Raw genomic sequence first — 23356 nt, 5'->3', positions numbered from 1 at the left:
TTCTAGCCCTCATGGCTGCAGAGGAAAGCTTGAAAATGTGACCCCCTAAACATCCTAACACCTCACAGCAACCAAAAATGAACAGTGATTTAACACTGGCTACATCGCCTGACTTTTACAGCAATCTCTGGATTTTTAGAGCTTGGGGTTGGACAGCCTGCCTTCCCCTGCCCCCCAGAGATCTCCAGGGCTGTGCTAATCACCTCTACTTTCCAGGACCTCAGGGACACAGAATGTTGATCTTGTCCAGCTCTTCCCTGCAGCAGCTGCAGTGACTCAGGTGCAAAGAGGTGTGATCTTTCCTGCTGCCTACTGGTGCACACAGTTGGTGGCTCTCTTTTGCCCCAGGCTGCTGTGGTAGCTGTTGTCTAAGCTCCCAGCAGCCTCGGTCGGTGCCTCATGCTTGGGTTGAGCAGAGGAGAGGCTGTGTCCAGGAATGGGTGAGATTCCTACCTACGGGCTTTGCCACCTTTGTCCTTTCCTTCCCCCAGCACCTCAAATAACACTGGTCTACAATTTTTGAGAAGTCATCTGCTTCAGAGATAAAATGTGTTATTTATTATGTATTTTGATGTGCTGAATTCAAATATGACAATTAAAACAACTGATTGGCTACTGTTTCTAAGATATTTAAGTTTTTACATTTTATGTCTATGTATATTGTGTAGATAGTAGAGTTTTAATCATAAATTGTAAACCTAGGTCTTTTCATGTGTTTATGGTTGCTTTACAGGATAATATTTCACCTGTCCTGTTTATGTAACACTTTAAAAATCAGCAAAAGGGTTATATAAATAAAATTTATTATTAAACAAAAGGCAAAAAACTATTATGTACATATATTCAGTGTCTACTTGGAGCTTCTTGGCTTATCTCTTGTATTCATTAAATGGAGCATCTCTTGTCACTGTCCAGCAATAGTCTGTAAGCATTGATGGGCTCCATTTGCCCTGATAGCCTGCCAGGAGATTCCACTGCTGTAGTCTGGAGCCCAACAGCTCTGCCTTACTCTTGGGTAGTTCCAAATCCCTGACAAGGTCATTCAGTTCACCTTGTGTTACGAGGTGTGGTTCAGAGGAGGAGAATGGGAGAAAATGTGGGTCCTGTGACATGGATGGTTCAGGACCAGAAATGTCATCCTCTTCCTCTTCCTCATCTGACTCAAGTGAGAATGATTCTGGTGCATCAGGAACCAGCAGTCCTTCTCCGTGGGGTACTGGGCGTATAGCTGATGGAATGTTTGGGTAATGCACAGTCCACTTTTTCTTCTTTGACACACCTTTCCCAACTGGAGGCACCATGCACAAGTAACAATTGCTGGTATGATCTGTTGGCTCTGTCCAAATCATTGGCACTGCAAAAGGCATAGATTTCCTTTTCCTGTTCAACCACTGGCGAAGATTAGTTGCACAAGTGTTGCAGCATATGTGTGGGGGCCCCCTCTTGTCCTGATCTCCAGTTTTGCAGCCAAAATAAAGGTGATAGGCTTTCTTAACCATAGTTGTTAGACTGCGCTTTTGTGATGCAAAAGTCACTTCACCACAAACATAGCAGAAGTTATCTGCACTGTTCACACAAGTACGAGGCATCTCTGCTCACTTTGGCTAAACAGAAATGTGTCCCTTTGCAAAATCAAACACTGACAAATAAGAGAACACGACACTGTATGATTTCTAGAGCTGATATAGGGCAATTTGTTTAGCAGAGTGATGTAAGCTTCGTTATGATTGCATCATCCATGACTTCTAGGAATAACATGATGCAATTCATATCATGTATGACGCAATACCAGCTTCAGATTGCATCATTCATTGTTTTGCCTCAAAAGCAAGTACTGTCCAAACCCAGTCACAGATTTATTCATAGATCCAGTCAAAGATGTATTTTAGTCATTTCTGGTTTAAATTGAGATCCCTTCCCTTTATAACTCACTTATCCTCCGCCATTCCCAAGTCAAGGGTTGTATATACTAACCCAATAGCATATCTTGAAAACTAGAGCCAATCAACAATTTTAAGCATCATTTTTGTTCTCAGTGACCCAGAATTAGTAAAGTTGGACTACATTTATTTCAGAAGCATTTTGGCTGTAGAGCAGCGTAACCTGTAGTATTTGCCGAACTGCTAACAGAGGAAAGAAAGGCCCTAACCATATCCCAGACATTCGCTACCAAGATACGCGACCACCCAGCCCCGATCCATGTACAAAGCAGAGGTGAGGGGCACAGGCTGCTCCGTGTTATCACTTATCTGGTCTAATGGGGCTTCCTAGGGTGAGCAGCTCAGCCCCCCGACCTTTGCCCTGTACAATGCATTTAAACCAGGTGCACAAGCAGTGAGTTGGACAGGCCTCCCACACCTATGTGCAGCAAAAGCCACTCGCCCCTGGGCAGCCGGGCCACTCCTCCATCTCTGGAGAAGGGGAGCCACGAGCTATCTGCAGCTGGGACAAGGTGGAGCATCTCACACACCATCCTGCTCTCTGTTACCCATTAAGCTCCATGGAACAACCAGAAATCCAGCCTCATTCACCCACATCTGCTTCCTCCTGCGTGAGACCTTCACAGAGCCCAGGGCTGGCCCTTGTACCCTTCTATAAGGATCCCAGGGAGAAGCAGGGAATCTCCTGTTCCTTCCAAGCTGCGAGGAGGGGAAGCAGCTGAACCACAGCCTGGAAGGTTGGAGCAGGCATGCACTGGTTTGGGGTAGTGCAAATCCAAGATGCTGCACCCTGCCAGTGACTCTCTTGCTGGGAGCCTGGCCTTTGGTTCCACCTTCGACGGCCCGGCTGTCTGCCGTTCAAGCGGAGAGATGAGGGCAGGCTGGGGGCTGTTTTGCCCTAGCACCCTTTGGCTGATGCTGACTGTGACAGATGCCAAAGGGTTGCCATGGCAACCTCTGCTGAGGGATACTCCTGAATCCGTAACCATAACCTCCTGTCGGAGAGCTGTAATGGAGCAATTCCTCCTGGCAGCCCAGGCCTCTGGAGAACGCCCGAGGGCTGGAAACACCAAGCTGCCAGCTCCAGAAATAGGCTCTAGATAGGAACACAGCTCCAACACAGCTGCCCAGGCGCCGAAGCATAGGAAAACTGGAGAAGGGAGGAGAGGAGGTCTTGCCCTACCTTCCCATGCTGAGCCAAAGGTGGAGGAGCCAAAGAACGGCTGAGCCCTGCACTGGAGACACCAGCCGCTCCCAGGGAAAATGCTCATTGGTGTAGCCCTGGTCCAACCCTCCCAACAAGGTGAGCGTGTGCTGCTGGGCTAAAAGGAGAACTCAAGCACCAGGTGCAATTCTGGCCCTATTGAAGTCATTGGGAGTTTTGGTCTCTGCTCATGTCTCCCCAGAGCCTGGCTCCCTCACTCACAGATACAAACACTGGCTGATTATATACATGAAATTTAGTCACACAAACCACCACAATCTAGTCTGAATTTTTTTCTCATGGTACAGGCTTCTGGCCCTCTGACTGGGCCAGGTAAAGGTACCTATTTCCCCCGCCCTTACTTGGGGCCTGCCTCTTAAAAGGATGGCTTGGATGTCCTGTCCCTGGGAGTCAGGGCGACTTTACGCACAGGGAAAGGAAGATCATGACAATCACTGATCTGCCAGGTCCCCAAGAAGGCTACAGTAACAAACATTGTATTTGACTCTGTGGATGCACATGCACCTCCCTGAGGGATCTTATTGCTGGGCCCTCACCCATTCTCTCCCTACCTTTGGCTTTGTCTACACCGCCAAATGAACGACACAACTTTTGTTGTTCAAAGATGCTTAAAAAAAGCTCTCCCCCCCTCCACCCTCTCAAAAGACAAAAGTTTTGCCATGGCAAGTGGCCATGTAAATGACTTGTTGGCAGCAGGAGCGCTCTCCTGCTGACAATGTGAACCCTGCTCATCGGGGGTGGAAGTATTTTGTCGGCAAACACTGCCCGACTGTTATTGACGCAGCCGTGTCACTAAAAGCTGTGTAGTGTAGAGTCAAGCTTGAGTTCCCCCTATGTGGTGAGGCAGGGCTAGTATTAGTGTCTAAGATCTTTGGGGCAGAAGCCACAACTTGCTCTTTGTCCTGTGAGGTGCTGAGAGCATGGTGGGTGCTATAAACACAGAGTAATGGACCAAGTTACTCTGTTTGCCTTGCACTGGCAGGGAACAACAATGCTGAATCAGTCCATCTGTGACCAACTTGATACGCTTTGCCTCTACTCATGAATTATCAGACTCATCGTGGCTATTATTCACTGAATAATTGTGGAAGATAATTCTTGAGGTTTAGCGTATTCATGTAATCAATATAAGAGCTATGTTGCTTAGTTCTGGACACAGGACACATGGCAGATTTCTGTTCCTGGATTGGACGAGCATAACTCCACCCCCAACTCGGTCACCCGTGCAAAGACTTGATCAAAGAGTTCAAAATTGGCTGTGATCAAATATTGGCCAGCATTCACTTCGTGTTCATTGCTCCCATCGACATTCCTGCCGATGGAAACAGCAAATGCAGGAGGTGGCAGTGAAGTAAAGGAATTTTGCTTATTCATACCCCCCTACACCACCACCATTCACGCAGCTCTTCAGAGCCTGGATAGGTGCGAGGTGGGGAAAGGGAGGCCGCATCTCACTTCGCTATTGCTCCATTTCTTTTTAAGACTTTTATTTCAGATCTTGGTCCTTTTTGCTGTAAGTTGCTCAGAGTCGGATGGCACCATAGCAGTAGAGATCAATCATACTGTAAAGTTTGGCAAATCACTTCTTTTCTGTCTATCACGTTTGGTCTCCTCTTAGACTGTAAGCTCTTTGGGGCAGAGACCCATCTTCGATTCTGTTTGTACAGCACCTAGCACAATGGGGGCAAATAATATATACTACTACCCCCAAGTCTTCAGCTTTGGTATGCTCCAAGGTGGTTTCATCTGCATGAAACACCTCAGAGGACAACTCAACCTCCCCCACCCCTGCCAATAAGAAAAGCAGACAAGGAATTTGCAGCCAGAAGGTGCATAAAAATTTATTTTTTTACAGAATTCTTCTGATAAAATCATATGGCTTAATAGGATCCGGACTGTCATTGGAACACAGTGTCAAGGGCAGAAGGCCTTTCGGCCTCTGCACTTCATTACAGTGTTTCTCATATAGAAGACACCACATTTGGGTCTTGGCTGTGACAGGAGGCTATCACAGACTTAACACACTCAAGCAAGGACTGGGGAATGACCAGTGAAATGGGAAACTCGACGTGGACCCGGCCCCCACCACAAAGCAAACATAGCTTCTGGGGGCCCAAAAAATAATCCAAACAGAAGATTGTGCAGATTCCACTGTGTGGTGGGACCAACATTACTCCCACCAGCAATGAGAGGTGGGCAAGGGAACAAGGGGGGAGAACGCCACAAAACTGTGCCCTCCATTTCAACCAGGAGGGCCGCTCTGTCATGAGAGTGACTCTGAGGGAAAGCTCAACTCACAGCTCAATCCCAGGCCACCGGTGGGCTGACGGCACCCAACATGGACAGTCACAAAGAGCCAGCTCCTCTCAGCCGTGGCAAGCTCCGAGGACAGAGACAGTTGGGCATTGCTAGCTGAATTCTGAAATGCTTCTACCTGCTCCAGGCTGTCATGGAGCAGCCTGGAGGACAGGAGGGCCCTTTGGCAAAGGCTGTGCCCCGTGTGAACACTGAAAAAGGGGAACGTGGCTCGGTTAAAGACAGAAATGCTCTGGAGCCCTTTGCCTTGATTTAGCAAATGCTCCCTGGCCGGAGGGAGGCACCCGTGACAGTCAGCTCTGTGCTTCAGAGCCATGCAAGCACGGCGACCGGCTGATCTGTGCAACAGCGCCCTGCACAGGCGTCTCTGTCAGCTTCTGGCAGCTGGTGGGTGCTCTTCCTCCACCCCCTGGTGAGGAGACTTCGGCCCACAGCCACAGGCTCCACACTGCAAAGCCAAGGCCACAAGTTCAAAATCACCCCACCCCACTGTTCTCTGCCTCAGCTTGGAGAGACAGGTCCCGCAGCAGGAGCCACTTGGACAAGCACACACGTTACCCACCACCAAGAATCAGAGAGGACGGGGGCCGTGCTGAGCTCCTTCAGAAGGCCCTTGGAGCAGGCCCAGCCTGACGAGTCTGAAATGCATTGCCCCCAGACTGGGGAGCCAGCCCAGTCCCCACCCCAGCAAGCCAGTTAAGGAGGAAGACGCTGTACTCAGTCGCCAGAGGACCCCCTACACAAACGGACTTAAAGGCAGGCTTCTGCTTCGAGCCCAGCCTTTACTCTGCAGCCTGAAAGTATTTTAAACTATAGACAAGCATACAGGAAACAGGTACATCTTCCATCAGGTCATCCCACAAAGATACTGTACAGAAGCCTGCCCTGAGTGCGCACAAAAGGCTAAAGTGCTAGCAGCATTTCCTGAATCAATACTTCATGTTTTTCTCCACCAACAGGCATGAACAGAGCAGAAACTTTATGCAGTCGGGAGGTGAGGAAAGCAGAGATGGGCCTGGATTGGCTGGTGGAGAGGACAGTCCTTACCCCGGGACGGTCTTCAGTGAGTCCCATAGGGACTTTGTGCTGGGCTGATAAAATGGGAGCTGGTGTCTGAACAAGAGGAGCAGCAGCAAGGGGCTGATAGCCCCTGCATCTGCCAGTTAACCACTTTGGATCAGAAAAAGCCAGGGCGTCAGGGAAAGCAAAACTTCCAGTTCAAGGAACTTATAAGAGACTCAACAATGAAAGCTACAAATACAAAGTATCATGTGGTGCTGCAGAGCCCTGTAGAGACCATGGTCATGCAGTACGGACAAGTGGCCACTTAGCTGCACAATACTCGATCACCAAGCATTTGCACCAACGGCACAAATTCCATCAGGTACTGCAGCTGACACAGTAACATTACAGTATTCGTTTGACACTGCGCAGGTAGTATAGACACCCTACACTTCTAATGGTGAATTCAGACACACCAGTCCTTTGCTATATCAGCCGGTGTATCACCCTGCCAAACATGCCATCTTTCAGGTTAACACACCTCCCAGGATGCCTATTAATACTGGCGACACAAGCAGGGTGGGGTTGGAAAGGGGAAAACAGCCTTGTGAAGGGTGGGATGGGACAAGCTGGTGAAGGATCTGCCAGGCAGCAATCTCCCATACCTCTGCATGGTGGGACTGGCTGGAATAGGAGCTGCTAGGAAGCTTGGTTGAGGTGGCAGGCGGTGAGCACCTGGAAATCATTTTCTAGTGATTGCCTTTGAAGTGAGGTCACAATGCAGGGTCTTTTACAGGGACACAGGTCGGTTAGACCCAGATGGAAATTTAAAAAAACATCTGATAAAGCCTACTATTAAAAAGTCATTTCATGACACTGAACGTAAAAGAAGCAATTTCCAAGTGCAGGAATAGTTAAGTAGTAGATTAGGTTTTCAAAGGCTCCCTTTTACTAATCTAAGGGGGTTGTTGGTGACCATTGTAAGGGCTTCTGATATTAACTTGAACCTGATGGCATCCCTGAACAGGTGGAAAGGGCAGAAGGGTCCCTGGAATACCTTGTAAGCGACAGTGCTTCCAGAAATGTAGCTTTGCTAAAGTCCGGCAGCTTGGAGAGTCACAATGCCTCTAAGGTAAGGAGGTTTGGCCAGCAGTCAACAGAAGGATATGCCAATAAATGCCAGGAGACATTAGATGGCTACTAGACAGCAAGAAGCACAATGGGTGAATCCCCTTCCACGCAGCACCTTTGACAATACATTGTCTAGTTAGCCTAGGCTTCCTAAATCCCAGTTTTGTCCACTGTTTCCTAATAGACCTTGTGCTATAAGGACAGGGCCCCGAGCCCACTGCACAGCTCCACCTCAGAGGAGAGAAAACACAAGTCGGCACCAACTCTGGTGCTTGCAGAATTCCCGCAGGCTCCAGGAAGTCCCCGTGAACCACACTGATATAAAACGATACCGTCCCTGGGAATAAAAGACTGGACCAGCGTGATTGCTGCCGCCCCTGGTCTGAGAGATATGTACAGCTTTCCCAGGGCGCGTCGTTTGTTTCAAGTCTGAGCTGGTCTTAAAAACAATATTAAAAGAGACACAGGTGACCCCCTCAAAGCTCCAGGGAGACTGGACTCCAGGCTCTGCAGATGCCCAGACATGGCAAGGGGAGACCATGACATTCCCACAGCAGAGTGGACTGAGGGTAACGTTGAGCAATGGGGCATTTGGAGTCAGACCCCTAGTGATGGGTACGTTGGAAGTGTAGAGAACAACATTCTTGGCCATGCTGGTTGGTGTCATTAGGTCTGGAGGATCCTGTTTGTGGATCTGCTTTGCTGGTGCTGAAATCAAGTTTGGGGGAGGAAGGCACCTCCTCCCAGGGGTCCAGGGAGGGCCAGTTTGATCCCATCTACCTGGGTGCGTTGTAGTAGTAGAAGGAAGCTTAGGTAAGCACTGGGACGGGGATGAGGGAAGGTCAGTTCTCTTCTTCCTTATTTGCTCTTTGCCAGCGCTTTGTAAAGTGCAAATCCTACCACAGCAGTGATACTGGCTCCCAAGGCTACTCTGAGCCAGAAGGAAGCAGCTCCCAGCTCGGTGTCATTCAGGTGACTGCAAAGAAACAGACAAGCAGCTGTTCAGTGAACTGCACAGACAAGGTCCTACAACCACACAGACACTAGAGAAACTGTCAGCCCAAGAGGACAGGATGCACTTGTCCATGCAATAGACTCCGATGGCCAGCCCTCGGCTTCCAGAGCAGTCACGCTGGAACAAGCACTCTGCACCGGCATGACAATGCCATACCTGCAAAAAGTGCATGTATGGAGAGCCCCAGACCTAGCTCCTTTGAGTCCGAAGCTGAAAACCAAGCGCCAGCACTTCCCCAGAGGACAGTGGAGCTAGCCTCACCCCTTGTGTAGAGCAGAGAACCAGAAAAGCAGAAGCACAACGGGGGTGGGAGGACAATTCCCACCCCCCGTTTGGAAAATTCAAAATTTAAAGAAAAAAATGTGCCCGGCTCTCTAGCTGGCTTCAAAAAGGGAACCCGAGAATAGTGTTGAAATTCTGCAATCTGAAAATCTTTCACTGTCTCTAAGCAGAAAAGAGGAGAAGGGATATGGGGGAGAAAAGGAGGCATTGTAAGGTTGGTCCTCACCATCATCTGTGCACTGATCCCTTGGTAGCTCATCAGAGCTGATTACAATGGAATAAAGCCATTCCTTTCTTTTCTTAGTGTATTTATGAACGGGTGGGATGGATACAGGCTTTACTGACATGCTTTTTTCTTAGCAAAGGTATAAATAGCACAACATCATTGAAGTAACTGGTACGAACCAGGAGTTACACCTCTTCCTTTCTAGGCCAAGCTGCATTTACACCTTTCAATGCTGAGATCAAAATACATCAAACCCACCAAGGGCTGCTGAGAAGTGGCAGTTACGGAAAGCCCTAGAACGGCACTTCTCAAACTGGGGGTCCCAACTCAAAAGACAATTGTAGGGGGGTTGTGAAATCATAAAAAATATTACAATCATCTTTAGATCCTTTGCATTTCATGACAGTGCTTAGTTAACCCTTAACACAGGGTTACCATATATTCGGATTTTCCCAGGCATGACCTCTTTTTTGGTCCAAAGGGTGGCATGCTATGGTACTGCCACCTTTACTTCTGCACTGCTGCTCCCGGACGGAGCGTGGCAGCTGCAGTACCCGCCCTCCCTGTGGCCTCTATCTGGGAACTTGAAATATGGTAAGCCGATATGTACAGAAATTTGCTAACACTTTTTTGGGCGGGGGGGGGGGGGGATCCTCACAACCTGAAATATTTTCAAAGGGGGGGACCCCCTGCCCTGGAGGATCAAGGCCACTAGTCGCCCCCAGGACAGGTCGGTGGAACCTGCCCATCTACAGTGCATTACAGTGCAGTTGTGAGGATGTTAAGCAGAACTGGACCAAGCCTCCCATGCAAGTCAGCTTCCTTAGCAAGCCTGCATTATCCAATTCTATATACTCCAGGCATATCCCCAAGGAGGAGAGGAAAATCCATTATTCATACACAGCTGAATCAAAGAACAGCCAATCTCAGGGCCTCCATTACGTATGTTATTTATTTATACTGAAGTTCCTAGATATATTAGGAATATTTAAATTTTAATATGTGGAGAAAAAAGCATCAGCGCTAAAAGAGAAAATGTTTACTGAATGAAGACCAACGAAAAATCTCGGATCTGCTTATTGTTCTTCTAGAATTAACAATCTAATTTACTCCCAGTAGGCGTTTACTCCCTGCATCTAACTAGATGGGTCAGTTTCACTGTCCAGCTCCCCTCTACTAAAACAATGCTCTTACTGCAGGTAATGGTCTATCCAGGAACTTTTCTAGTCACTTTCTTTTGCCAAACCTAAATATTGAGCCTAAATCTGCTTAACTAGGCAACTCATTTCTACACCAGAAAGCAACTCTGTACAAACGGCCTCATGAGGCTCCAGTTTACTGATCTCAGTACAAATCTGATCAGTTTAGGGGGAAAATACAAGACCGATGCCAGAGCTGCAAGCTCAGTGCCTGGGACAGGAAATTCCCGCTAGGCTCTTTCCAACTCACGCATCAACAATAAAGATCCTGCAACGGGAACGTAGTTGATAAATAGTTGACAATTCTGTTGGCGGTGCATGGGCTGGGACAGAATCCAGCTCTCTCCCCCAGAGCTGAGCTGGCTGTGCAGGGCTACACACTTATTTGTTTATAAGGAGGCCACACCCGATGTCCACAGGTGGCAGGCCACTGGGAGTGAAGGTGCTGTTTTTACAGACTCCCTCTGCAGACCCTACTCACACTAAAGGAGAGGGAGGCTGGTCTTGTGGCTAAGGCAGATCTGGGATCTTTTCCTGGCTCTGCCACTGACTTCCTGTAAGGGCTCTCAGGCATGTCGTGCTATGCCTTAGTAAGATGGGGACAATAATGCTTCCCTACCTCCCAGGCATGCTAGGAAGATACATTTAGGAATGCGTGAGGCGCTCAGATCCGACAGCAATAAGCCATAAAATAAAAATAAACTGACATATTTAAAGTGCTTTTTGGCTTAAAAGGGATCCCGTTCATCACCATCTAAGTGCCGTAACATGGGCCTGGGCTGATAACATTTCTTAACATGCACCCCTCAGTCCCACATGCATTCTGCCTGCCCACGCTCTATATTGGTTCCGAACGAGTACTGACGGGAAGGCGGCCGCCGTGGCCAGTTTGGTATAGATGGTGGTGCTGGGCAGGCCGGGGCTGTTGCAGGTGAAGTAGAACGGTGGCGGCAGGCGATGCTTGTAACAGAACTCAGCAGGCGAGAGTCCATGCTGCTGAGTCACTTCTGGCAGGTCTGACTTGGAGGCGACAAAGATGCAGGGAATTTGTCCATCCATGTAGTGTTGCTGTGTAGGAGACACAAAGGTCCCGACAGGGAGAGAAAGGGAAGTGGTCATCACCCATCGAGGGGAAAGGGAGCAGCGGACTCCAAAGCTGGGCTGTGGCAGGGGTGGCCCCTAGTGAAGGGAAGATCATCTTGCAGGACAGCAAGTGAGCTCTGTTGTGAGAGGGCTCAACTGCAGGATCCCTGGTGGCACTAGTAGTGCTTTGCTGTCACGATGCTAGCACTAACATAAGGGATAGCGCAAGCAGGGATCCTCAGTATGGTACCCTGCCCTCCCATTAGGACGTGGATTTCCTTCCAAGGGACTGGGGCTGCTGCTCAGCGGAGGACGTGATGCTTACCTTATAAATACAGGCGCAATAGTTGAAAGATTTGGGATCATTCACGTTGTACATTAAGCAGGCGACATCGCACGCTGCATCCGATGCCTTCATGAACTCCGTGTCCACATCAATCTCATATAACTGGAGCAGAGGAAAGAAAAGGGAAGTGGCCCAAGAGAAGATAGCCAGGAGATATCACAGCGCCTGGACACTGTGGCACTTCTCCCGCCAATGCACAGGTCATGCCAACCCCAGGCTGTCACAGGAACAGCATGTCAGGGCAGCTGCAGACGCAGAAGCATGATAGGCTGCGAGTCAGGACTGCAGTGACCTGCTCTATGACTTGTGATGAGTCACTGACCTCTCCATGCCTCTTTGTAGGTGGCGCATATGCCACACCTCTAGAGAGCACCCAAAAGTGGTTGCCTAGCAGAGATAGATCTTTAACTACAGGACAAAGCAAACTGCACTGGAAACCATGAGGATACTTCAGAATGGCCTCCTCAGACTGGGGGTTGCATATTGGAGAGGGCTTAAATGCCGCTTCCATTCTCCTCATGACCATTTCCAGTGAGACATCTTTAAATCCCCAGGAAGCCTTTCTGCTCTCTCCACATGGCCAAGGAAGCAGCTCATCCATCCTCAAGAGCTGCTCCACTCTCCTGCTCCACAGGACTTACTATTAAATACTTTTCCTGGCCACTGACTTGGACAGTGTTGATTGCATAGAAGGACAGCTCTCCCGGGGACTCCTTCTGCGCCTGCAAGGAAAGGGCCAACAGCAGTACAGCCATGAGGAAGAGAGAATGTTTACCATGGATTGGGGTCTGTGAACATTGTCCCAAGAGTCCCCAAGCACTACAGCAACTTGTTATTGGAGGCAAAACTATTACAGGGGAGCGGGCCCAGCTCCCTGTGCTTCTGGCACATGCACAAAGCCATTCACAGCAAGCTGCACTCTGAACCAGAGGATACAAACTTATTGAGTAAGCAACTGTGAAGACTAGATGCTTCCTCATCCATTCATCCCAGGGAATGGGTGATTCCCCCACAACCCCAGAGCGTGGCCTGTTAGTGCAGGAAGCAGTGTGAGGAAGGAACCTGCTGCTCTGCTCTAGGAAATGAAGGAAAACTTAGGATGAATATCAGGGAAAAACAGTGAGATCTACCAGATCTTCCACCCACAAGAACTGGTGGGAGCCTCACTGTTTGGGACATTCAGACTAGTCGGAATAAAGCATGAGGGAATGTGCTGTAGGGAACAATCCTGCACTGGCCAGAGGGATGAAGTAGATGAATTAATGGGTCTCCTTGCTGATACTCCTGGCATTGGGCTCCCAGCCCCTAGTCAGTACATACCCAGGACTGCTTTACATAAGCACAGTGACAAAGGAGGAGTTTGAAGCCCTCATCTTTTCAAGCATCCAGGTGAGAGACAAGGGGTTTTGAGGGGAGGAAAGCATGCATACTCACAGCCAGGTTCCGCCCCAGGAAGGCCTGCAGGAACGCAGACTTGCCGGTGCCCCTGGGGCCAATCACTTTACAAAGGAAGACATTCCTCTGGGTCTGACCCTTCTCCAGGTCGATTCTCTTTTCCCGGGTAACTGGAGTAGGGGACGCAGAGCCCAGTGTTAGCACTAGGAAAGTGGGCCCCAAAGGTCCAAGGATAGCAGAGGCAATGCTAGCGACACCGGAGGGATGACGTACCTGTGATGGCCTGTGTCTGAGAGTTGTGCTCAGAGAAGATGGGGTAGCCCAAGTAACCCAGGTACTCCAGGCAGTGATGGACATCCAGATAGGATACCAGCCTGGGGGATCCAAGCAGAGAGAACACTGCCAGTTACAGAGAACCCTGACGGAGCCAGGGATGTGCTAAGTGAGCTGGAGTAAGGGGGATAGAGAGGGACTGCGCTTACGTCCATTGGCAGAGGAATCCATGCAGTGAAAGCAGGCCTTTATCAGTGGTGCATACCGTGTTGTAGAGTTCAGGTCCCCAGGGCACATAGGGGAAGACATTGAAGAAGCTTTGTAGTTCCACAGGTGAGAGGGCTCCATCTCCATCCTGGGAACACAAAGGGAGAGTTGATGCTTGCAGCGCGAGCCACCTGGAGACCCAGAGCATTATGGATACACTCTTGTGCATAGCTCTATATGCACACATGCTGGCTAATTAGGCCTAAGTGATGTATTTATCTAGGCCCAGACAGAGCCCCATATACTCTGTGTGGCTGTGACTGCACACCTTGGTGAAGAAATCACTTGCTGCTGCAGAGTTTTGCTACGGAAAAGCTTTTGTTGAAAAAAATAGTTCTAATCCTCATAGCTGCAGAGAGACCCTCATAGACTCTAGGACTGGAAGGGACCTCGAGAGGTCATCGAGTCCAGTCCCCTGCCCTCATGGCAGGACCAAATACTGTCTAGACCATCCCTGATAGACATTTATCTAACCTACTCTTAAATATCTCCAGAGATGGAGATTCCACAACTTCCCTAGGCAATCTATTCCAGTGTTTAACTACCCTGACAGTTAGGAACTTTTTCCTAATGTCCAACCTAAATCTCCCTTGCTGCAGTTTAAGCCCATTGCTTCTTGTTCTATCATTGGAGGCTAAGGTGAACAAGTTTTCTCCCTCCTCCTGATGACACCCTTTTAGATACCTGAAAACTGCTATCATGTCCCCTCTCAGTCTTCTCTTTTCCAAACTAAACAAACCCAATTCCTTCAGCCTTCCTTCATAGGTCATGTTCTCAAGACCTTTAATCATTCTTGTTGCTCTTCTCTGGACCCTCTCCAATTTCTCCACATCTTTCTTGAAATGCGGTGCCCAGAACTGGACACAATACTCCAGTTGAGGCCTAACCAGCGCAGAGTAAAGCGGAAGAATGACTTCTCGTGTCTTGTTTACAACACACCTGTTAATGCATCCCAGAATCACGTTTGCTTTTTTTGCAACAGTATCACACTGTTGACTCATATTAAGCTTGTGGTCCACTATGACCCCTAGATCTCTTTCTGCCATACTCTTTCCTAGACAGTCTCTTCCCATTCTGTATGTGTGAAACTGATTGTTCCTTCCTAAGTGGAGCACTTTGCATTTATCTTTATTGAACTTCATCCTGTTTACCTCAGACCATTTCTCCAATTTGTCCAGATCATTTTGAATTTTGACCCTGTCCTCCAAAGCAGTTGCAATCCCTCCCAGTTTGGTATCGTCCGCAAACTTAATAAGCGTACTTTCTATGCCAACATCTAAATCGTTGATGAAGATATTGAACAGAACCGGTCCCAAAACAGAACCCTGCGGAACCCCACTTGTTATACCTTTCCAGCAGGATTGCTCCACAGTGTGAGCCACCTGTAAACAATGCAACGTCTTCCTGAGTCTGCAGAAAGTCTGAATCAGTCTGTAACTGACATCTACCCAGCGTGGAACTGACGACATTCTTCACGTGAGTGCTAACCCTGAAGCCTAGAGATGGTAACTTCCATATCAACAGCTGTTTCACTGCTGATCATTTTAGCAGAAACACCCAACCCATGTGCTTACCCTACAATCCCCAACTTTCTTCCACGCTTTCTCAGGGGCCAAAAGCTCCAACTGCCCATCACTCAGCTGCCAGCTTTTCCCCAGACAGCATCTATGACGCAATAACACGTCTGGAATGGAAAATGCAGGAGCAGTGTAACGTGGAACTTAATAACCAAATAAAGGGGCAATGAGCAATCGGGCTGTTTGTCTTTGGACTGAACTCGAGAAAACTTCCTTTTTAAAACATGTAAAGGAAGCTGCCACTGAGTTATCAGTTTGCCACACTGGAGTGCTGCAGAATTGAGGCTTGGCCTGCTTCAGAGCACACAGGGGCTTGGGTGTTTATGCAGCGCACATCACTGCGGAACCGGATGGGTTAGCTGCATAGAGCTGCCACGCTCTCCTCTCACTCTTTAAAGAGCCAGAAAAGAGCAAAAACTGCTTTCTTCCTCCTCCCCAGTTTGGGCCTTGTGCTCTCCCTGATGGCTGTCTGGTGTGCGTTCATTTATAATTGTTCCACTGCTGTGGGCCAGCTGCCAAGGCGGTTCTGTCTCCAATTCCTAGTAGCGACCCCCTTGGTTACTAAGAACTCCACTGTTCGAGGGTGGGAGCTATCAGAGGTTATGGTCATGCAGAGAGAGGCAGTCTCCATGACAGCGCAGCCCAGCCCCAGCCGCAGGGAGCTTATCAAGACCCAGACTTTAATGGCTACACACTGAGCATCCAGTCAAGTTTAGAGTGATCGGAGCGCGGGAACTGTGTGCTCTCAACAAGCTGTGTTGGTCAGACAGCTGGCTGCCATGCTCTGCATCAGCTGGAGTTTCCAGAGAGTCTGGTTTAACTCTTAGCTACAATGCGTTGCAAAATATCCTTTGTATCCAGAGGTCACACGCATGCGACGAAGATGGTTTCTCTGTGCGAAAGAGGACGGCCCTGGGCTGCCTTACCCCAATCCTCTCAAGGAAGGAGAATGCAAGGACAACAGAATAAGCAGATGGGACTGCGTGCAGAGCAGCTACAAAGATGCACATGTGAGCAAGAGCGCAGGGGCAGCTATGCATGTCTGCAAGACTGTGACGGTATTCACAGGGGGACTGGACCGCTTGACAGCCACCTGCCTCACCACTCCTTGCCAAGCCCAGCTCACCTTGTCGTGCTTCTCAAACATCCGTTGCAGAAACTGGTATCCAAAGTGATTGAGCTCTGTGGAACAGCCCTGGGGCACGCGGAACCTGCAGGGAGGGAGAGAGAACAAGTCAATGCAACCCGTCAACCAGGCACTCAAGGACACACTAACTCCCACACCGGGGACGTCCACTCAGATCTCTCTTCATTGAGCCTGGTGACTAGCACAGAAATCACTGTGGCTGCTCCACGCCATCCAACGGCACAAACCAATTCCACGAGAAGGGATAGTCTGGCTCCTCTGAACGGAGCCTGTTGCAGTAGTTCTCACTGGCTGCATGTGCCCTCAGAGTCAAACAGGCCAACCACCTGCACACAGCTCAATGGGCGGGCAGAAGAGACCTGGGGCAGTGGTGTCACAAACAGCCAACTTCCCAAACACCCACAACAGGGGAGGTCAGAGTGCAGGCCCTAGCGCCCTACAGTGGGTTTAAGAGACTACTTGATCCCAGTGGCCTGGCTGCAGCCTGCTCCATTTCAAAGCAACTGGGCGCAGTTCGTGAGCAAGTTGCTAATGCAGCCCTCAGCTAGTGATGTCTGAGTGCCCTTGATTTACAGGAATACAGGATTCTTCCCTGGGCCTGGGATGCTTATCTAAGTGGGGGGTGGGTAATGCTGCCGCAGCCCCTCCTGTGTTGATTTTGCTCTGTCATGAGCTCCAAGTGCAGTATTCAGCAAGAGACAGAGTGGCTGTGACAGAATACACCCGTCTTCACACCCTACACACGAGTGCAATAATTTTTGTCCAAGGCATGTCTTGTGAGGTAGCATCTGAAAACTCACTTTGCTGGTCAATATCGTCCTGTTAATATAAATGTGGCAACACGATGTGACGTTACAAGAGTTCCCTGTATGAAGTTATCAACACATGTTCCAAAACCCACAGCCCCACCCAAATTGAGGCTGCCAAACAGGTCTGTCCTCCACAAAGGAAGGTGTGCTCTGTTTCACCTGCATTTAAGCAGGAAACAGAGTCAACACATGGGAAGGAAAACATACAAAGCTCCAACAGGTGACAAAAAGCCAGCGAGAAACCTCCTTCCACACAGACAGTCTCCTAGTGCCCAGCTGGAAATGTTTTTCAAGGGAGGGACTGAAACTAGAGAAAGGAGGGACAAACACCCCCAAGGGACCCTCCTCTCTCTCCCTGCACCTGGAGCAACAAAGGAAGCATTCCTTGGACTCTGGGGGATGGGTCCTGACTTACAGGGTTTGGTCAGAAAGACTGCAGAAGGCATGTGGTGAGAAACTTTGCTTGAATCTGGTATCATTTGTTAGGTCAAGTATTAAGAAATGTCTTATCTTGATTTTTCTTGTAATCATTTCTGACTTTTATGCCTCATTACTTGTACTCACTTAAATCTCTCTCTGTAGTTAATAAACCTGATTTACTGTTTTATCTAATCCAGTGTGTTTAAACTGATGTGTCTGAGTAACTATTTGAGATAATCAGCTGGCATATTATACCCTTTAAAATATTGTGTAATGGCCAGGAGAGGGCTGTCCATACGTTTCCTGGAGAAATCTGGGATTGGGGGTGTGCTGGGCGTCAGCCTGCAATATAACCAAGGCTGTGAGTGCCAGCGTAACCCACGTGTGGCTGGCAGGCTGAAGCTATACGGAGACACTCAGGGCACGGCTTGCATGCTGGAGGCTGTTTGGGAGCAGCCCAGTTGGGAGCTGCTTCAGCAAAACCTTGTACAGCGCCAAAGGTTGCAGGGCAGGGGTGACACAGCCCCCCACTAGTCTGCATTGTACCCCGGTATGTCACAATGGTGTTTTAGTCACAGTAGCTCCCCTTCTGATGGTTAGAGCCCTATTCCACCCTTGCTGCTTTGGCTATAGGATTCTCTAGCTCACAGTACAAACCCTTTTGTTAGCCTGGGCGCGTGACAGGGATCAGAGAAGAGGCGGCAGCTGCAAAATCCCAGCTGAATCCTGAGCTGATGGCTTACTGCTCCAAACAGCTTTGCCAAGAGACAACAGACTTCAAAAGCGCCTTAATGATTTCACTGGAAAGTCACAGTCACGGCCCCATTTGCTCCCCTCTGTGGGCACCAGTGGAATCAACAGCGTCACTGGGGTTAGTGGTCTGTCCGCCCCCACATCCTGACTTCCCAGACAGGCCAGCGCAGGGGCAATGAGCACAACTCTGCCATTGCCAGAGAACTGGACTGGGTGCTGTGCGCTGTCATCAGGTTGGACTCCAGCTCCTGCCTCGCCAGGCCACTGGGGCAGCTAGCGATGCAGACTCACTGGGAGCAAAGGAGAACCTTACTGCTCACAAACCACGTATGGTTGGAGAAGGTCAGTTAGGACGGAAGAGAGACCCTGAGCCTCCTCAGAAAGAAATATGGCAGCTGAAAAGGAAGGCTCATTGAGATACGTCTGAGCCGTCTCCCAAGGGGACCCCATCCCCAGCCTGCCAACCCCTCCCCAGCATCGGAGAGGATGAGCCCTGTACTCACAGCGGGTAGAGATAGTCGTCTGTCAGCTCCAGCTCATCTGCATAGCCAAAGCGGCGCAGGATGGTCCAGGTGGTCTCGTGTCGCCCCCTCTGGATGAAGAGGGTGTTGAGGAAGAGGAAGCCTGTGAGCAGAGAGGGAGGCAGGGTCTCAGTGCACGGCACACACCATGCAGACAGTGCTATGGTGTAATGGACCGGCAAGCTCCGCTCAGCCCAGCCAGCAAGGTGCTTCAGTGCCAAGTCAGAACAGGATGCTTCCTAAGGAAGCCCTCCTTCCTCTGGGAAAGCAGGCCCTGAACCAGGTGGCTCTGGGGCTCTAAGCCAAGCACCAGCTCATCCGAGAAGATGCCCAATGAGCTTTTTCATTAGGGTGCGTGGGCAGGGTACAAAACCATGGCCCATGCTCCATGGTCCTGAAGATCTATGGCCTTTCCTTCTCTGCCCAGCACAACTCTTGTCTCTCAGGTGCCAGAGGGGAGAGTGGCCGGGAATGGAGCGAGGAGGCAGACACCAACACAAAAGCTGCCCAATTCAGTTACCGTTTAACGTCAGGCCATTGTCCTGCACCCCATCCGTGGTGTTCTTCCACACAACCGTCTTCACGTCTTCCAGGGCCTGGGGCGCCAGGGGATTCCCGAAGCAGGACTTCTACCTCCGAGAGACACAAGGGCAAGGTCAGGAAAGCCCCTTGCCAGTAGACATACTCTGTCTCTTTCCAGCTCTCCAGAAGAGAGGGCAGGAATTAAAACCCACTTCGGAGCCCTCCCCCCGAACCCTTAATTGCTCCATTTCTCTACTCCAGCTAGAAGGCTGCTTCCCAAGAGCTGCTGAACTCTTGCTATACCAGTACCTATGCACACCCTGGGACTCCAAGCAAAACCTGCCACTGAATCACAGGAGCAAACTCCACTCACCTCACGGATTGCCAGCTCTGCCTTATTCCTGCTACATGAGTCCCTACGCCTCAGCTGGCCAATGCCGCAGAACTCCTTGTTACTCTAGGGGTATCCTGCCTCACACATCACAGAACAATCCCTTCCACAGCTCTGCTTGGCCCTGCTCAGAGTGTGTGGGCATGAAACCCTTCTCCAGACAACGAGCAGATACACAGACCTCTGTGCGCCAGAACACTAGCTGCTGACATTCCCCTTTGGCATCAAGGACCAGGAGTCCAAACAAGTCTCAATGTGCCATGCAAGGGACTCTCTCTTTCCCCGGGAGTTAGAAGAAAGTAGGAATCAGAGAGGCTTTCCAGAGAACAGGCAGGAGGGGATGTGTGCAGCTGCTGTAGGGAACACTATTGGTGAAACAGTAGCAGTGGTCATGGTGATATCACAGCCCAGAGACAGGGGACCCCCTGGAAATCCAAGCGCTAAGCAGTCCATACCTGGAAGTAGTTGAGCTCATCGTCACTTAGGATCTGGTTGTTATCCTGGTCTGAGATGTTGAAAATCCGTGTAAGTGCTCGTGCACACGTCGGTCTCAGCTGTGGGTATAATGAGTCGTAGTGAAAAGCACAGGAAGAGGCTGTCTTCTGCTCAGTGCTCCCTCCCACAAACCCACCTTCAGAGGCTTCCTGTACTGGCGCTGGGCAACAGTCCACCTAGACCAGTACCCTGGCTCTGACAATGGCCAGTATGAGCTGCTGCAGAGGTAGGGGTAAGTTGTGAACAATACTCAGCCCACATGGGAATTTTCTTCCTAACTCGTCAGTCAGAGGCTGCTTGTGCCCTGAAGTATGAAGGTATGCCTCCCTTCTGCGTGACTCCTTAACATAACTGTGGATGATCTTGTGATCCATATAAAAGTCCAATCCTTTTCAGAGTCCTCCTATGCTCATGGTCTCAATGACACATAGTGGCAGAGCGTTCCACTGGCTAGCCATATGTTGCACAAAAAAGTATTGCCTTTTCTAAACGTTAAAGACTATTTGCCACCTTTCAGTGTCACTGGACATTCCCTTGTTCTTGTACCATTGGAACCAGGTGGATGTAGGGGCAGGTTTCCCTTCTCCAAACCAGTCATTATTCTGGATACCTCCATCAATCCTCTCACTAAACAGCCCCAGGCTTCACACACTGTTCCCCGGGAAAGCCTTCTCAGGGCTCTGAATCACTGTCTCCCGGTGGGGCTGGTGATCAATCTATTGTATCAGAGCAGCATGGCATGATGTGTGTGAGAGGCACTTCTGGGTGAGAGACTCCCAGGATGAGTTTCAGCTCCCCTAGAACAGCTGCCCTGGTACTTCATGAACTGCACCTGCGGAGGGGTGCAGAGTGCACACAGCGAGTTCAGCAACAGAGGGGGGATGCTTAATGGGCTAACTCTGCTGAGAGGAGGGGGGCCTGCTGGCTGGCAGCGGACAAGGAAAATCAGGCAGCAGTTCAAAACAATCATGCCAGAGGATTGAGGGTGTAGAGGGAGAATCTGGAAGGTTATTGGAAGCGCGTGGATGTCTGGGAGGGAGAAGTGCAAGGCTGCCTGGGGTTCAGGGATGGCTTCAGTTACCTGTTTCTCCTCTGGATCGTACAAGGGGGCTGTCGGGTGCAGAACCGCTTTCTGGGCATAGTAGAACAATTCAGAGATATTCTTTAAGTTCTTGGCCGAACACTAGTGCAACAACAGAGAAAGGGACCGTGAGTGGGCAAGGCCTGCGGCCAGACGGAAGATGGAGCTGGGGGCACAAGAGAGATGTGAGTCTCTGCTCCAGGCAGGTATTAGATCAAGGCTTGCCCTGAAGTCAGTGACTAGGAAACAAACCGCAAAGGGAAATTCCACGTTTGCATGTTGGTTTCACTTGGCCCATTTCATGCTACCAGAAGCCAATGAGAATTCTGTCAGGTTCCCCTCTGGGCCCAGGAGACTGGGATCCCTGCCAGGGCTGGGCTGGGGCTCTTTCAAGGATCAGCTTTGAAAAGGCAGATCCAAATCAGGCTGGAGAATGTTCCCCCTAGTCACTGTGGTGACAGCCCATGAAACCAGGGACAAGGCCTCTTGTTAGTAATTAACATTAGACCAGGGGTAGGCAACATATGGCACGCGTGCCAAAGGCAGCACGCGAGCTGATCTTCAGTGGCACTCACACTGCCCAGGGCCTGGCCACCGCTCTGGGGGGCTCTGCATTTTAATTTAATTTTAAATGAAGTTTCTTAAACATTTAAAAAACCTTATTTACTTTACATACAACAATAGTTTAGTTCTATATTATAGACTTCTAGAAAGAGACCTTATAAAAACATTAAAATGTATTACCGGCACGTGAAACCTTAACTTAGAGTGAATAAATGAAGACTAGGCACAGCACTTCTGAAAGGTTGCCAATCCCTGCATTAGACATTCAAGGGATGGACAAAGTACAGTGCACTGGTTTCCCACCTCCACGCAGGTCTCTATCTCAGAAAACTGGTTCATGATGGGCAGGATAATCTCCATGGAGCTCCCAGACTGTAGGTCAGACTTGTTTCCTACTAGGATGATCGGGATTCTAGGAGGGAGAAGAGATGAGGTGTCATGGAGAGGAAAGACAGAGGCCAAGGCCTGATACTGTCTCCCTATCACACAATTCCTATCTGGGCTCCCACATTGCACATGTGCTCTTAGGGCGGCTGGTCAGAAGAGCACTCAGAGGAACAGAACTGCCAGCCCCCTCACTGCTCTTCCACCTCCAGCTGCTGGAACCAGGCACCGGATCAGCCAGAACAAGCCAGGCTGGTTGGTCCTGTTGATGTTTTCAACAGACTACTGGGCACGTTAGACGACCTTACATCCAAGCAACCCACGGTTAGCTTAGGTCTCTGCGGTCCTGCGCTGACTCAGCAACTCACTTGCTCCCCTACATCAGGAGGCATCTCACCAGCAGATCCTCTTGCCTTGGTGACAGCGAGTCCCTGATAGGAGGAAAAGCCTCCAGATTCTCCCCACCTCTATCAGATGTGGGGCCCACGAGCTGGACGACTGTGTACTGCCATTTGCAGGAAGCTCCCAGGCAGTGCCAAGCTATTTTCCCTACAGGATCCCCCAGTCCCCAGGTCCCTGTCAAATAGCCAGCAATCATCAGGCTGTGCTCAAGTGCTTGTGTGCACAGCCAACACACTGAGCTATATGGGAGCAGGACCCAGAGTTGGTCCATTGGGCCACTGGCACACCCTCTTCCCGACCAGACTCCAGAAAAGCTGTGTTTGGTACAATACCTGGAAGCCTTTTCAACTCCCCCATTCACCAAGGGAATCCACTTTGTCCGAATCTGAAAGGCAAACCAGGAGAAAGCCCTGTTAGACATGGCTGTGAGTGACGGAGAAGGTGGGGATGTGGCGTGTGCACTAATTGGAAGCCAGCAGGAGGCTGAGGCAATACAACAACATCATCACAGCCCATCTGCTCCACTGTAACCCCACAGATAAGCAGAGTGCATGTGACAATAAATAGGATGCAGGCTGCAGCCCAGAGGG

At 49.9% G+C, this 23356-nt stretch overlaps 1 protein-coding gene across 3 annotated transcripts in view; it reads right to left on the bottom strand.

Annotated features, from left to right (window-relative positions):
- Positions 1-4990: 4990 nt before the first annotated feature.
- RHOT2 (ras homolog family member T2) overlaps positions 4991-23356 on the bottom strand; it is a 29848-nt gene continuing 11482 nt past the window's right edge. Inside the window, exons 6-19 of one of the 3 annotated variants that reach the window (XM_050968220.1) lie at positions 23099-23151; positions 22284-22392; positions 21417-21467; positions 20296-20394; positions 19448-19556; positions 18910-19030; positions 16404-16488; positions 13643-13788; positions 13434-13534; positions 13200-13330; positions 12407-12487; positions 11745-11867; positions 11202-11404; positions 4991-8590 (exon numbers count right to left, since the gene is read on the bottom strand). In XM_050968220.1, the coding sequence (XP_050824177.1) occupies positions 8473-8590; positions 11202-11404; positions 11745-11867; positions 12407-12487; positions 13200-13330; positions 13434-13534; positions 13643-13788; positions 16404-16488; positions 18910-19030; positions 19448-19556; positions 20296-20394; positions 21417-21467; positions 22284-22392; positions 23099-23151 (1530 nt within the window). In that variant the 3' untranslated portion in view covers positions 4991-8472. Of the gene's footprint in view, positions 8591-11201; positions 11405-11744; positions 11868-12406; positions 12488-13199; positions 13331-13433; positions 13560-13642; positions 13789-16403; positions 16489-18909; positions 19031-19447; positions 19557-20295; positions 20395-21416; positions 21519-22283; positions 22393-23098; positions 23152-23356 lie in introns of all 3 variants that reach the window. The other 2 variants (XM_050968219.1, XM_050968221.1) reach the window with 2 other exon arrangements.

This window comes from Gopherus flavomarginatus, chromosome 9, assembly GCF_025201925.1.
Source record: "Gopherus flavomarginatus isolate rGopFla2 chromosome 9, rGopFla2.mat.asm, whole genome shotgun sequence".
NCBI lineage: Eukaryota > Metazoa > Chordata > Testudines > Testudinidae > Gopherus > Gopherus flavomarginatus.
This window is presented reverse-complemented; position numbering and strand designations above follow the sequence as displayed.